Genomic DNA, 14,219 nt, shown 5'->3' with positions numbered 1-14,219 from the left:
CAACTCGCTTCTCTCCCAACTCGAAGAAAATCCCTTTTATTCGAAAAAGAAATCATGTCGACCTTTGCAAAATGCACATCAGTGACGCCCCTTTGTCCGGTCGAAGCGACGACATATGGCTATTACCCAGATCTCGGCGGCAACGTCGCACTCTGTGTGGTCTTTGGGCTGGTCTTGATCGCCCAATTGATCATTGGCTTCTCTTCAAGGATACTTGGGTACTCGATTGTTATCGCCTGCGGCAGTCTGCTCGAGTGCGTCGGATATATTGGCCGACTCAAGATGCATCATAATCCCTGGGACATGTCTGGTTTTCAGATGCAGATTGTCTGTCTCATTATCGGTCCCTCGTTTACCGCAGCTGGCGTATATCTGACCTTGAAGCACTTTGTCTACCACAATGGGCCAGAATATTCTCGCATCAAACCTGCGCAGTACCCATGGATCTTTGTCTGTTGCGACGCCGGATCAATCATTCTGCAGGCTGCTGGTGGCGGTGTTGCAGGTGCTGCAGGGAAAAAGAATCCTGACTTGTTGAACACTGGAAACAACATCATGATAGCTGGTATTGCATTCCAGGTGGCAACAATGACGATTTGCGGTTTACTTTCCATCGACTACGTTATCAGGCTACTTCGCCATCGGAACCATCGACATGACGAGCCGAACACCCAAAAGTACAACAAGATGAATAAACGAGCACATCTCTTCCACATCGTGGTTGGTTTTGCATATGTCACCATATTGATACGATCCATTTATAGGTAATATCGCACGAGAAAATGTTTACTGTACCCTGCGCCTGGCTAATCGCAACACAGAATACCTGAAATGGCTGGTGGATGGGGTAATGAGATGATGAGGAACGAAAAGGAGTTTCTGTTACTGGACGGTTTGTCAGTAGTGCAGGTCGTTGCGTGCAGGATATGGCTAATCGAATCATAGGATGATTGCGTTAGCTTCCATTGCGCTGACATTGTTCCATCCAGCCTTTTTCTACCCCATCATAAAGGGCGAGAAGGTCGTCATGGAGGAACACATTCAACTCTAACTGGCTGAGAATGTCTTCCGTTTAAGTTCCGTCCTTTCCACAGGGTCCAAGTGGCTGCTTGTAAAGGGAACTGATACAGAACAAAACGATACCTGTGGAGTGGCACAATAGGAATCATTCGTCGAGTCTGCTCGTACCGACCTTTTACATCAATTTGAATTATTGTTGTTTTAACTCTGTACCTCGATGTTGGTTGTATGAGGGACGCTTGTGCGAACGCTTAGACGCTTTAGTGGGCGTTGGCCTGGAATCCCCACTGGACAGTAATGTACAATAGCTATAGCGGCACTTTGGGGCAATGAAATCCCGCCGCCACTCACATAGATTTGTTTCCATGTTAAATTTCCATGATTCATACGGATATATGGCCATTTCATAGAATCGGGCGGTCACAAAGCTGGGCAGACTGGCGCAGCTTAGCTTGAACATCTGCTCCAGAGTCACATTGATTGCATGTGTTGACCCTACGTCCACTTGCTGGTAGATACACTAATTTATCAGTATCAAGAACTTTTTGGCATATGCTATCTTTTTCACCTGTGCAGTCAGGTGAGCGAATATCGATTTATCCTGCACGCTACCCAGCAGGCGGTGTTTTACTTTGAATATCTGGAGAACTTGGCCACCTTTGAATCTCAAAACAGGAGTTTGGCCAATCAAGCAGATGAGACCACTCATCTTTCACAACACAGTTGATCTCACTCTGCAAAGCCTTTGACCATCCGGCAGCCCACCACCGTCCATCCAAGACGCTGAAGCAGACTGCCCAGTAGCTGAGTAACACCAATGCGGCATGATCTCGATTCCTGAGGCGAGTCACAAAAGGTGCTGGCAGTTGAATCGCCCATCCAACAATCAGCTCCGACCACTCTGGGCAACTTGCCAATCGAAACATATTTGACAGGCTCGCATACGATGTAGAATCGACCATATTCGCCAATTCTTCTTCATGTTGCTGGAGGTGGGACTTGAGTCGTTCAAGGGCGTTGGAGGTGTCTTTGGACAATTCTGGAAGCTGTCCTGGGTCTGGTACACGCATCAGTTCAGAGTACATGCCATTCAACAGCCGGGGAAGTCGTTTTTGCACTATAGCGTCCACTGGTTGAATCAGCTTTATAAGATCAAGAAACTGATCCAAATATGATGTGGATACGAAGCCGCCTTGATGTGTTGTTTGTGTCGACTGTGGGTTCGTATTTGCAGAGATGATATTGAACTCGGGTGGAAGGTTCTTCGATGCAAAAGCCCACAAGGACACGATTATTGCAAGCGGAAAGGCGGCTAGGCAGCTCTCGTCGTTCTCAGATGATAGGAGCGCCAATAAGCCTCTCAGCAGTGCGCCCTGCTTTGCCAATGTGGTTGCTGTCGGAGACGGTGTTCTTGGGCCCATGAACAGCCTGTGCATGGCACTTATGGCAAGTATGCCGTTCATCAAGAAAGGTTGCTGAAGCGCTTCGCGGAAAATTGAATCTCTCCAGAGGAGCTGCCCCTCGGACCGAGACCAAAGTGTGCTATGAGTCGTTGCGACAAAGGAATGAACAAGATCAAGGTCCAAAAGGTGCGATTTGGCCGGCTCAATTGTGCAAGTCCACGGCTCCCACGTCGGGACACGGATTAATGGGGCCATGGCGCTTGCTGCCTGCGGTGGTGGCAGCGTCAAAGTCTCGTGCCCATAGTCTTCTAGATAAGAACATTGCTCACGACGTCGAGAGCACCGCTTGCAACACGGAAGGGTCTCGTCGCACTGTAGACAAGCATCAGCAGCTGTCCAAGTTGAGCCATCGAAAAGTGTCGCATAAGCACCTTGACTTTTCGTTGTCTACATCGCCGACACCCGTGGTGTGATTTGGAGTGGGACTTGACCATTGTTGCGTAATAGAAGTATCCGAGGCCATGCTCAAACGTTGAAGCTCAAATGCATCGTACTGTAGCGGGATACTCTGTACATTGGGGGCGTCCAGGGGTACCTAAGGTTGGTTGGGAATTGGCCGGCATTCGGGATTCATTGTAGCCCCGAGACGCTAGGACTAGGCAACATGCACTAATTCCACCTTCAAGGCGCCGTCGACACTTTTTATTGTGCTGCAACTTCAATTTCAATTGCCAAACAGGTTCATTGTAGTATCGTACGTATACTTGAGATCCAGCTGCCAGTAATTAGGAGTCTCAGACTTGGCCACCAGCCATGCTTGATCTAATGCAGCCACAACTTCCTCTGGCAGTGGACCCTTTTGGCAACCCTCTAGATTCTCGTCCAGTTGTTGTATGCTGCTGACTCCAATCACCACGCCATCGCTGCCATCGTTAAAATTGAGTGCCGAGTGATGAACCAGCCACCGCAGTGCAACCTCCACCAACGTCAGACCGTGAGCCTTTGCTACCGGCTCAATAATCGACAAGGCCTCAAAGGTGCTGTCACGAAAGTATCGTTTTCGATAGCTCGCGCCGAGCAGCTGGTTCACGTTGGAGAAGCGCCCCTCGGCTGGCGTGTCGTTTGCACTGTACTTTCCAGACAGGATGCCTCCGGCGAGCGGATTGTAGACAACCACCTCCAGCCCGTACCGCCGACAAGCTGGGATCAATTCGTGTTCAAGTGAGCGCGTGATCGCGTTATACATTCCCTGAAATATTGTAGGGCGCACCCAATTGTTGTACTTGCACGTCAAGACAATCTCCGCAAGCTCAAAGGCCGTGTAGTTGCTGAGGCCAAGCTGCACAAACTTGCCCGCTTTATGTAACGCATCGACGGCCTGCAGGGTCTCTGCAAATGGTACTGAGCGGTCGGCAGCGTGCAAGTAGAAGATATCTACACAGTCAGTGCCGAGTTCTCGCAGGGAGGTCTCAAATTCCATTGTCAACGCGTCAGGTTTGTGTGTCCCGGGTATCTTGGGATATGATTTGGTCGCCAGCTTTAATCCCCGCTCCTTCCACCCAGCCTCTCGAGTGAAGGCTTCTTGGGCGCCGCCGATATAGCTGCGAGCCGTGTCGACTTCCTTGTAACCAGCATTCTGAAGCCTGTCAAGGAAGGTCTTGTATGTTGCTATAGCTAGTGTCAGCACAGTACACGCTGCAAGAGACGTTGGAGAAGAACAAACCCAAGGACGTTATTCTGCCCCCTTTTGATGGGTCCTGGCCAAAGGTCATTAGACCAAGGATCACACGGGGCTTACTCGTGGAATTTGTGACGCACATGTTGGACGATGTGTTGAATTACAGTCAAAAGTTTTGGAAATCAGAGCAGCGATAGCAGTCATTGATTCGAGAATAGCATATCTGAGAGCTTTTACCGAAACACAAAACAACTCGGGAGAGGAAAGCTATGCTCGACACTGCACTGGGCCTATGAGAGATCGTTCCGGCAAATGCAAACAGCAGCAAGTTGCGGGTACCTAATCGGTAAGTTGCAAGGCGCAAGGGCTGAACCAAGTTGAGGGATCTGGGAAAACGCTGCTCCGAACAATTAGGTGTCCCTTATCTGCTATCAAAAACCGGCCCTGTTCTCTTCATTTGATGCAGGAAAAATGGCCAGATTTGGGAGGTAGCCGACTCTGCTTGATGTGGGCTGTTCACAGTTGCTCCACAGTCACTTGCATCTCGTGCGATAAGAATTGGTTCTGTGTTAGACTAGATCGCTGGAGACGGAGCATGTCCGCTGAATTGGTGTTGGAGATAATGACCGGGACGGAACCGGGACTGACCGGGGTTAAAGCCGGTCCCGCCTAATTCTAGGGAGCGTAAACCGGCTTTCAATCGCTCCACCAACTGCATCGTCGCACGTCTACCCAGAATTCGCTAATGGGGTTCCGGGACCGATATACAACACTCAGATGCTTTGAATCATCTTACTGTATTCGTGGTTGGAAAAAAAAAAGGAGTGTCCACTAACTTGTGCTTGCCGCACACCCCATTGCTCTTTACAGCGGAAATCCACTATAGCGAAAAAGAGGTACAAAACAGAATACACGTGCAATATGGGCACTCTAAAAGTTGTAGATGAATTGAATTACGTTCGCATATTGTGTATTTATTTTTGACCATGGAATAACAATAAGCAAAGACGAAGTTGAAGAAGTCACTGAACAGGCGGCCATGGTAATTATGCTAGACGAGTTGCACGAAGAAGTTCCAGCCAGGCCTGGTGAGATATGTTCCGACAGCGAATCCAAACTGGATTCCGGCCAGGATGATCGCCATACCGAAAGTGTCGTTTCCACCGGATCTGAATGCAAGACCGCGGGGATGAAGAGAGAACTCACGCCAGAGGTTCAGGCAATATCGTTGGCTTTCAGCAGCTCGGATACGGCCATACAAGCCACATCAGAAGCAGCAGGGCGTGAAAAGGAAATGGTAGATCCAAATTTGGTTGGATGGGATGGTCAAGATGATCCTCTGAATCCCAAAAACTGGAAATCTGGCAAGAGATGGGCGGCTACTCTGGTCATGTCCTCGTTCACTTTCATTACACCGGTTGCCTCGTCCATGGTCGCCCCAGCATTTGACGCCATAGGAGCCGAATTCCATGTGGGTTACTGTGCCCGCAATATTCCTTACGTGAATCTCACTGACAGCTTATAGATTGTATCCGAGATTGAGCTTAGCTTGATGCTATCGATTTTCATTCTTGCATATGCAGTAGGACCATTGTTCCTAGGACCGCTAAGCGAGATATACGGGAGAGTCATTGTTCTACAGCTGAGCAACTTTGTGTTTCTCGTCTTCAATCTGGGCTGCGGCCTGGCAACGTCGAGGAATCAAATGCTGGCTTTTCGATTCCTGTCAGGCCTTGGAGGATCAGCGCCACTCGCACTAGGAGCTGGCGTTCTGAGCGACCTCTTCGACTCACATGAACGAGGCAAAGCCGTCAGTATCTACAGTCTCGCCCCGCTACTTGGTCCTGCTATCGGTCCTATCGCTGGAGGATTCATCGTTGCCAAAGTCTCGTGGCGGTGGATTTTCCATGCAACGACCATTGTGGATGCCGTTGTCCAGATTGCCGGTTTCTTTCTCTTGCAGGAGACCTATCCCCCAGTCCTCCTCAACCGGAAGAGGATGTTGCTTGTCAAAGAGACGGGGAATCTTGATTTATACACTGCACTTGACTATGCAAACCGCAGTGTTTGGGAAACACTTCAAATCTCGCTTACTCGGCCATTTATCCTCCTTTTCACGCAACCCATTGTACAAGTTTTGGCAGTCTACGTCGCGTACCTTTTTGGCCTCATGTATCTTCTCCTTTCTACCTTTCCCAAACTATGGCAGGACCGATACGACGAAACCGTAAGCATAGCCGGCTTGAACTACATCTCTCTTGGCTTGGGGTTCTTTCTTGGCACCCAAATATGTGCACCACTTCAAGACCGCATCTTTCGCAAGCTAAAATGTCGCAACGGTGGCGTGGGCCAGCCCGAGTTTCGCGTGCCACTGATGGTACCCGCCGCCCTGATGGTTCCTATCGGACTCTTTTGGTACGGCTGGGCGGCGCAAGCACATACGCACTGGATCGTCCCAAATATTGGTACCACTGTTGCGGCGGCAGGAATTTACCTTGGCTTCCTATGCATCCAAACGTACATTGTCGATACCTACTCCACATATGCGGCTTCAGCTATTGCTGCCACGATAGTTCTTAGGAGCCTTGCTGGCTTTGGATTGCCGCTGTTTGCGCCATACATGTATAAAGCTTTGGACTATGGCTGGGGAAATACCGTGCTGGGGTTGCTAGCTATCGTGTTGGGTTGGCCGGCCCCGATTCTATTGTGGAAGTATGGTCGGATGCTTCGGGAAAGAAGTACATTTGCCACTGGGTGATGATATAATCTTAGTAGCCTCTATCTCAGCTATTTTCTGTATCAGTCTCCAAATAATTGCCAACACTTTTATATAATATGTTCATGATCTTGGAAAGGCTGCCGCCAAATTTGAGTCGTTTATTCCGCCAACGCCCCCTCCTTTCCTTTACATCACTCTTATCTCCTATTATCGCATCAATATCCTAACAACATAAACACTGTCATTACGACCATCCGGTGTGCGTGAGACTATACTCGATGAGGTGTGACCCTCGGGACGACGCTTTTTCGAGCTTACTAGCACATGTGTTGATTCGTCGGCGGAGGGTCTTGAACCTAGGTCGTGCTATTCCGGTCATGCTTGCAGGGATCCTGGGACTTTACAGCTATTAGTTAGAATGAAGAACGTAATGGTATGTCGACCATTCAGCCACAAAGATGCATACGTTCAAGAAGGAATTTCAATTCGCAAGTCTAAGGATCTCCAATGAACTACCAAGAATACAAACTGACGTCAACGTATATCTCATCTGTGCTGCCCTCCAACTTTTGCGCTGCCCAGATACTCTCCAAATCCAAAGTCATCACCCGATCGTTGATGCATACAATATCTGTACTAGGAACAAAAGATTTTCCTTGGACCTGAATCTTACATGTATTTTCATTAATGCTACGCTGCGGTAGATCCGAAATGTAAAAGTCTGGTAACCTTTAATTAGCCTGCCATCTCTACAAAGATGTTTTGGAAATCATAAGTAAAGGGACTCTTACCAAGGAACCCAAACCCCTTCACAACAGTCTTGGCCGAGAGAGCGTTGTCCTCAACGCCGAAGGTACTGCTCATGATTGCTGCAACATTGATCATCTTTTTCTGCAGTCCCAGAACTGTCATGTAGATGATTTCATTGTTATCGTTGCGAGCCAAAGCCGTCAGGGGATAAGCACTTAGGAAGGCATATTCTGAGACGTCCACATCTATGGAAAGTAAGAGCAAGCTGTCTACTTTTACAGGCTCGCTTGTCCTTCCGCATGCTGATCTCACAACGTAAGACATGTTGGGGTCTATGTTGGCAAAGTCCTGAAGCTGTAGAAGTTCTGATACTGGCCCGTCTGATACGTTGAAGATGCCTAGGATAGATACGGGCATTTTGCCAACATCTGGATAATCAGAGTAAGATATTCAGTGTCTGAAAGGTCGGTTTATTCAAAACTTACTGTGCGTGTTTGAAATCTTCAGCAGAGCATTGTCTCCGAAGCCAATGTAGGGATTCGTAGCTCGACCAATCCCATTTGGTCGAAGAGCTACAGTCTTTCCTCGAGCTGTAATCGCAGTGAGCTGTCGGAAGATTCCAAGATCGCTGTCATCGGTGCCATCAAATGAGCTTATCTGTATTGGCCCTCCAGAGATAGCTCTAGCGGCCGCATGAAAGGCGCCGTGGTCTTTGGTGCTTCCTATCGTGCCCCAGTCGGGAATATTGCCGATACATTTGGACAACAAGGCATTATGAGCATTGTTGAAAACGTACTTCCTGTGATCAGGAAAGATACCAATGTTCTTCACAATCGGCCTGTGTGATGTTTTGAGGTTATTGAGTAAAGCGCTTGGAGATAGAGACATGGTGCTCATTGTACCACCAGGGAAAACTGCCAAAGCCGCCGAGGATTGTGCATCGAGGTATACTTCCGCTAGTGAGCAGCGGTCTTTTGCGGATGCAAGTGTCTCCAACATATAGACACCATCAACACGAACGGCGCTTATATCGCAAGACGACAAGAATCTAAGATTATTGATAAGTTCAAGCTTGTTCAATAAAAATTCATGTCAGTGTGTCCGACTTACTCGTAATAGTCATCAAAGAATCTCTGGGCATTCTCTGGCGCCACCAGCGACAGTGTAAGTAGGGTCTTCTGATCTGACTGGATAGCTTCTGATCGTTGCACGTCGATGGTCTCATAGGTCTTTTGGACAGATCCTTCCGAGTCGTGACTGCTAGAAATACCGCCCCACGAACCAAAAATGGGATGTTCCACAACAACGCTTCTAACAGACTTGTGTCTACCTTTGATTTCAGCAATAGCATGCCTGAGGCCAGACTTGAAGGTATCGTTACTGGCTTCAAAGTCGACAAGACCAGCATGGAATCGCGAGGGTCGTTCTGGGTCAACGTTTTGCCATGCATCATCAAGAACTAGACAGCTGACTGTGATACCTTTGGCTGATAGAGCGTTCAACGATTCTGTAATCTCTTGCTCTGTATGTTTATGACGGAGGTGATTGGAAGGACCTAGATGATTTCTCAGTATACCCCAACATTACTCGGAGTATCATAGAGCTTACTTACTGTAAATGAGTCCGTTAATCCAATTATCGGCCCAATCTTGACCAAAATCTTTCTGAGAGCGAGGGTCATCTCCTAGTGGTCGATCTGTGGATCTGAAAATTGTTCTTGCCTGTCCCAGAACACTGTGCAGAGTTGCCTCAAATTCGGGTCCAGCAGCGACAATGACTCTTCCATAACCAGGTGCATGACGCTCATTGCGAATTTTAATCATTAGAGCTCCTTCATTGTTATCACCAAAGATGGCCATTACATCTTCAAGGCCGCTGAGCCCCAGAACGACAAGATGTTCGCCACGATGATTCATGAAAGAGCAAGTGATCGCTGCTACGTCGAGCTTGAAATAGTTTCGACCTTGTCGAGGAGCCATCCAAGAAGTAGTATTCCTTGAGATTGCCGACCACCTAGAAGGTTGTCAATGACATATATTTTTGATACACAAATGTTGGCGTGTATCTTTGAGTAGACAATGGTGATACCGTGGCACTGCCTATATGACCCTTACCTGAGGAATTTACCATCGAAAGGTTTGCCAAACATGACTTGTGTCATATATGGACTTTCTCCCGAAGCGGCTTCCACTGGAGCTTCAACCATCCATGAAACAACTCCGGTATCCGAACCATCATCTAGAAGCTTTGACCGAAGCTCTGGGTTCAGTTCTTGCATATAATGATGGATGTCCAACGAGGTCTTGGTGTTGGCCTTCGGCGTCGGGATCAAAATGCCTTCGGATTCTGGATGTGCCCCAACCTTTATCCAGGGTTCACCAAGGTTTCGTCTGAAGCTGAGACGGAATCGAACAACATCTGAAATTTCGATGTCGGCCTCGAATACTCTAGACAATTCTCTGGCATTATTGCTGTTGTATGGTTGGAATAACCTTGCTTCTGAAGGAGTCAAGTTGTGTTCGTCCCACTCATGAGAGTCAATGGAGGTATAGAAAAGTTTGACTTCCCAGGTGGCATCTTGACTCCCCAACACATCTTTCAGGACGCAAGAAAAATTGATTTTCGTTGCTGTTAGCTTTGTCACTACTCCCAGCGGTGGGTAGGTCGCAACAACTGGCTGTCGTTTGCCATTCCCACAAGTAACAGGTTCAGCCATTCGACTAGAGTGTGGTGGAGTTGCCTGCAAGCGGCCTCCAGATGCGAGTCTGATGCTGTTGAGTTTAACAAAAGATGCACAGAGAGAAACAAGATAATAAACAAATTTAAAGCGTTATGCTAACGTTCAGCAGTCCGTCAGACAGGCAGCGCCACAGTCTTGCATAAGCCCTACCCCTGTATTTGGCAAATCAGCCGCCAGAAGCAATCCTGTCCGTCAAAGTCCTCGGCTCGCGCTATGCACTGGTCTTTTGCTCCGCACTTGTCGTATGAGCAGACCGGTCGGAAAGGTACTAATAACTATCAAGAATGACTCAAAGATGCATCACTCCCGCGCTGCCGCGGTGAACGAATACGGAAGGTGATACCAACCATATATACCGATGGGCGTGCGAAATCATAGGAAAAGGATTGCAATGCGGTAAAGGCCCCTTGAAAACTGGAAATTATTTACACCCATGACCAAGCATTGTTTTTATGCTCCGCCCCAGGCCAAAGTGACATGCCGTCTTTGAGAGTTGAAGGCAGATTAGTTCCACCAAACATGACCAGCCTCAACTTGGTGACTGTAAATGTCTATTTATCCAAGTGCAATATGATTTCTTGCATCATCCAGTCTCTCTTGTGTCGTCTTGAACACCATTGGTAAGCCAGTCTCCTCGTATGTCTTGCCGTCTTTCACCATCGTGGCTAGCGCCTTGGAAGTCAACAGGATTTCAGGCATGCCATGCCCATTGAAGCCTGCAATGATAAACTGGCCCTGTTTTCCTGGCACCTCGCCAATATGCGACGCAAGATCGGTTGTGTAGCCTTGAACTGCGCGCTCGTGTTAGTGAAACTCTGTTGGACGGGTTTGTATTACTTACCTCCCGACCAAATTTTATCCACGTGTGCGCCTGTTTCTTCCCAGCCCCTGAAATTGCGCTGCATATAGCCATCAAAATGTTGCCGAGCAGGTTCAACAATCTTGCTGTCATCTACAACATTGTACCACAGCTCTTTGCGAACAGATACGTATGGCTTCGCACCGCCAACAACAATGCTACCATCAGCTCTCGAAACGAAATAGTCCGAATTGCTTGGCCCAGCGCGGAGGCTATAGGAATTAGGGAGGTGCGGCGCTCGGCCCGGACACACAATTCGACTGCATATGCCACGGCAAGGAACGATTCTGTCGGTGTACTGGGGCGCAATGTAGCCTGTGTAAGCGTTGGTTGCAAAAACCACTTTCTTGGCCATGATTGTCCCACGAGGTGTATTTACTGCCCACAGGCCCGCCGCGTCTTGCGTTTCTGCCACGCTAGTCACGGGAGTCTGGGTCTGCAGATTCACCCCTTTTGCGACAACCAGCGACAGGAGATGCATGACCAGCTTATAAGGCCATAGGTGGGCAGCAGGAAAGGTAAAGCAGCATTTGGCGCCTTTCACCCCAGAGATCTAGAAATCGAATTAGATAAGGTTAGGAGTGAAGAGTAGGGTCCCAAGTCCATACCTGTTCAGCGTCCCTTGGCCCCGTGTATTGAACTTGCCGGATACAGGTTGCGCCTGATGCTTTGATCTCTTCGAATGCTGCAGTGAACTTGTCTGCGTATTCCTGATCTATAAAAACATCACAAGCTCTGGTCAATTGAAAGTCGCAGTCAATCTTTTCTTTCTCAACAAGATCCTTGACAGCCAGGACATGCTGCAGCTGAAACTCGGCAATCTCGTTGGCTATTTTACTTCCATAGATTGCTGCCTGCCGAGGAAAGGCAAAATACACAATTGGCTTGACATGGCCGCCTATCGAGGGTCAGATCGAGGGATTAGGTACACGGCGCAGACGAAATTACACACCATTGCGCGCAGTGGCGCCCGAGCAGGCTTCTCGAGCCTCTACCATGACAATGGATGGCAAGGATTCATCCCCGTAGCTCTCGACTAGGTGGTACGCCGTTGCAGCTCCCGAGAAGCCAGACCCGATGATCAAAATGTCACATGTCGCAGGTAGATCAGGAGTGGAACGATGAGTATCGAGCTCGTGCAATTCTGTTCTCCAGAAAGGCAAGGTATGGTCAGATGGAAGGGGATTCGGCGGCAGAGCGCCTGCGCCATCTCTTGAAAGTTGCAGTTAGTATATGTCAGAGGCATATGCTAATCATGAGGGCAATGAGATGACGACAAGATGAGACCAATACTACTCACGGCCATAATGGTGATGCTGGTGGTGTGGATGAAGACATGTTTTGCCATCAACAACTCAAAGTGCTTGGAACAACCGAAAGAAAGGTGCAAACACGTAGCACACAGATCTATTGTCGTTATTCATGTTGACGATAAGAGCACGACAACAGGGATTGTATTATGAATGGTGTGGATATAATGTATACGGGAATCTGGTGGGCTACAGTGGTCAAGCTACCTAACCTCTGAGTTGGATAAGATGCTTATCACTGGGTGGGGTGTTGTAGGGGCATCGTGGTTCAATTGCGACTAGTATCCATGACCGGACAAGCGGGTAGCTTCCGATGGAATCAGGCATGTATGGAACTTAGCAAGGTGCAATAAGCAAAAGTGGAACCGGAGCAGGCCGGACGTCGGGACTCGGGTGTATCTGTCATAGATAGTGCAGGAGAAAGCCGGCAAACCAAGACCAAAGCAAGACAAGTTTCGACAGCTCCGAGCCCTTCTTGTGTCGCTAGCACTACCCAGTATAGGCACAACAATTACAGCGTGCGGGGAAATACTACTCCACTATTATCAGATTGACTTTGCTCTTCGTTGGATGTTATCATCATGCGGCTTCGGAGGTAAAAAGTCACGAACAAGTGGCTTTTTGATGGAATTTTGACGATCCCGCCTATATCACGCTTTGATACCTCATCAGCTTCACTTGCTCGTCTGTAATTATCCAAAACCAAGAATCCTACGACATTTCTGTTAATTTGTTACTTGCCGATCTTCGACACTTTCAAAGCTCAACATGGCCAGCGTTATCAACTTTGAGCCTAAATACATCACATTCGACTGCTATGGCACTTTGACCGACTTCAGTAATATGACCAAACTGACGCGAGAGATCTATGGCGATCGACTGCATGGCGATGAGCTCGAGCGCTTCATCTCACTTTTTTCCGGCTACCGATACGACGAATGTTTGGGCCCATATAAACCATATCGCGATGTGCTTGTCAATGCTGTCAGACGCACGTGTGCAACAACGGGATTCCCCTTCTCAGAGGAGGAGGCTGAGAAGTTTTACCATGCAGTCCCGACTTGGGGTCCCCACCCTGATGTTCCAGAAGGCCTTCGTCGCCTGGCGACCAAGTACAAGCTCGTAATCCTTTCCAACGCCTCGGATGACCACATTATGCAGAATGTAGAGAAGCTGGGAGCGCCATTCCACGCCGTCTTCACGGCACAGCAGACACAGAGCTACAAGCCGAGGATGCAAGGGTTCGAGTACATGTTTGACAAACTCGGGTGCACCCCGCAGGACTGCCTCCACGTCTCGGCAAGCTTCAAGCACGACATTCTGACCGTCGATGCAATGGGAATGAACCACAAGGTTTTTGTCAACAGGAAGGGTACAGCGGATCCCTCCAGGCCAGATTACAACTGCTACGAGGTCAGGGATATTGGTGATCTAGCAACCAAGTTGGGACTATGAGGACAATACACATTATTTGATCCACCAAAATTTAAACATTTCAAACCAGAAAAACCTATCCTTGTCATTGCATACTACCTATCACTCTATTTTGATATTCCAGGCATACTACTACGCAGCTTGCCAAGACCCAGACTCTACATCCAGGTTGAGAAGCACAGACCCCCGACAACGTCTCCGCACCGGGTGCTTATCTCCACGCCAAGGATTGAAAGCAGCCGGCTACAGCATCTGTCATGGCTGCGGCGGGACGCCGGCATCTACTGAAAGCCAGCCGGCTGAGTT

At 48.6% G+C, this 14,219-nt stretch overlaps 7 protein-coding genes across 7 annotated transcripts; 3 read left to right on the top strand and 4 right to left on the bottom strand.

Moving 5' to 3' along the window:
- Nucleotides 1-54: 54 nt before the first annotated feature.
- On the top strand, nt 55-1,051 carry PFICI_11286 (uncharacterized protein; the record flags this gene model as incomplete). The annotated part of the gene is made up of 3 exons (XM_007839867.1): nt 55-764; nt 822-896; nt 946-1,051. 3 exons carry the CDS (start codon nt 55-57, stop codon nt 1,049-1,051), a joined length of 891 nt encoding a protein of 296 aa, XP_007838058.1.
- Nucleotides 1,052-1,628: 577 nt separating this feature from the next.
- PFICI_11285 (uncharacterized protein) lies at nt 1,629-2,917 on the bottom strand (the record flags this gene model as incomplete). Its single annotated transcript, XM_007839866.1, has 2 exons — nt 1,629-2,690; nt 2,753-2,917. 2 exons carry the CDS (start codon nt 2,915-2,917, stop codon nt 1,629-1,631), a joined length of 1,227 nt encoding a protein of 408 aa, XP_007838057.1.
- A 230-nt stretch (nt 2,918-3,147) lies between these two features.
- On the bottom strand, nt 3,148-4,243 carry PFICI_11284 (uncharacterized protein; the record flags this gene model as incomplete). The annotated part of the gene is made up of 2 exons (XM_007839865.1): nt 3,148-4,091; nt 4,147-4,243. 2 exons carry the CDS (start codon nt 4,241-4,243, stop codon nt 3,148-3,150), a joined length of 1,041 nt encoding a protein of 346 aa, XP_007838056.1.
- Nucleotides 4,244-5,140: 897 nt separating this feature from the next.
- PFICI_11283 (uncharacterized protein) lies at nt 5,141-6,859 on the top strand (the record flags this gene model as incomplete). Its single annotated transcript, XM_007839864.1, has 2 exons — nt 5,141-5,572; nt 5,627-6,859. The coding sequence occupies 2 exons, from the start codon at nt 5,141-5,143 to the stop codon at nt 6,857-6,859; spliced, it is 1,665 nt and encodes a 554-aa protein (XP_007838055.1).
- A 473-nt stretch (nt 6,860-7,332) lies between these two features.
- Nucleotides 7,333-10,286, bottom strand: PFICI_11282 (uncharacterized protein; the record flags this gene model as incomplete). Its single annotated transcript, XM_007839863.1, has 6 exons — nt 7,333-7,541; nt 7,612-7,998; nt 8,056-8,618; nt 8,681-9,125; nt 9,183-9,583; nt 9,685-10,286. 6 exons carry the CDS (start codon nt 10,284-10,286, stop codon nt 7,333-7,335), a joined length of 2,607 nt encoding a protein of 868 aa, XP_007838054.1.
- A 579-nt stretch (nt 10,287-10,865) lies between these two features.
- Nucleotides 10,866-12,507, bottom strand: PFICI_11281 (uncharacterized protein; the record flags this gene model as incomplete). The annotated part of the gene is made up of 5 exons (XM_007839862.1): nt 10,866-11,101; nt 11,152-11,722; nt 11,778-12,067; nt 12,122-12,381; nt 12,470-12,507. The coding sequence occupies 5 exons, from the start codon at nt 12,505-12,507 to the stop codon at nt 10,866-10,868; spliced, it is 1,395 nt and encodes a 464-aa protein (XP_007838053.1).
- Nucleotides 12,508-13,247: 740 nt separating this feature from the next.
- On the top strand, nt 13,248-13,934 carry PFICI_11280 (uncharacterized protein; the record flags this gene model as incomplete). The annotated part of the gene is made up of 1 exon (XM_007839861.1): nt 13,248-13,934. The coding sequence occupies one exon, from the start codon at nt 13,248-13,250 to the stop codon at nt 13,932-13,934; it is 687 nt and encodes a 228-aa protein (XP_007838052.1).
- Between the last annotated feature and the right edge of the window lie 285 nt (nt 13,935-14,219).

This window comes from Pestalotiopsis fici (genome assembly GCF_000516985.1).
Source record: "Pestalotiopsis fici W106-1 unplaced genomic scaffold PFICI_Scf_8, whole genome shotgun sequence".
Classification (NCBI taxonomy): Eukaryota; Fungi; Ascomycota; class Sordariomycetes; order Amphisphaeriales; family Sporocadaceae; genus Pestalotiopsis; species Pestalotiopsis fici.
The sequence above is the reverse complement of the archived record's forward strand: the minus strand, read 5'-3'. Positions and strand labels throughout refer to the sequence as shown.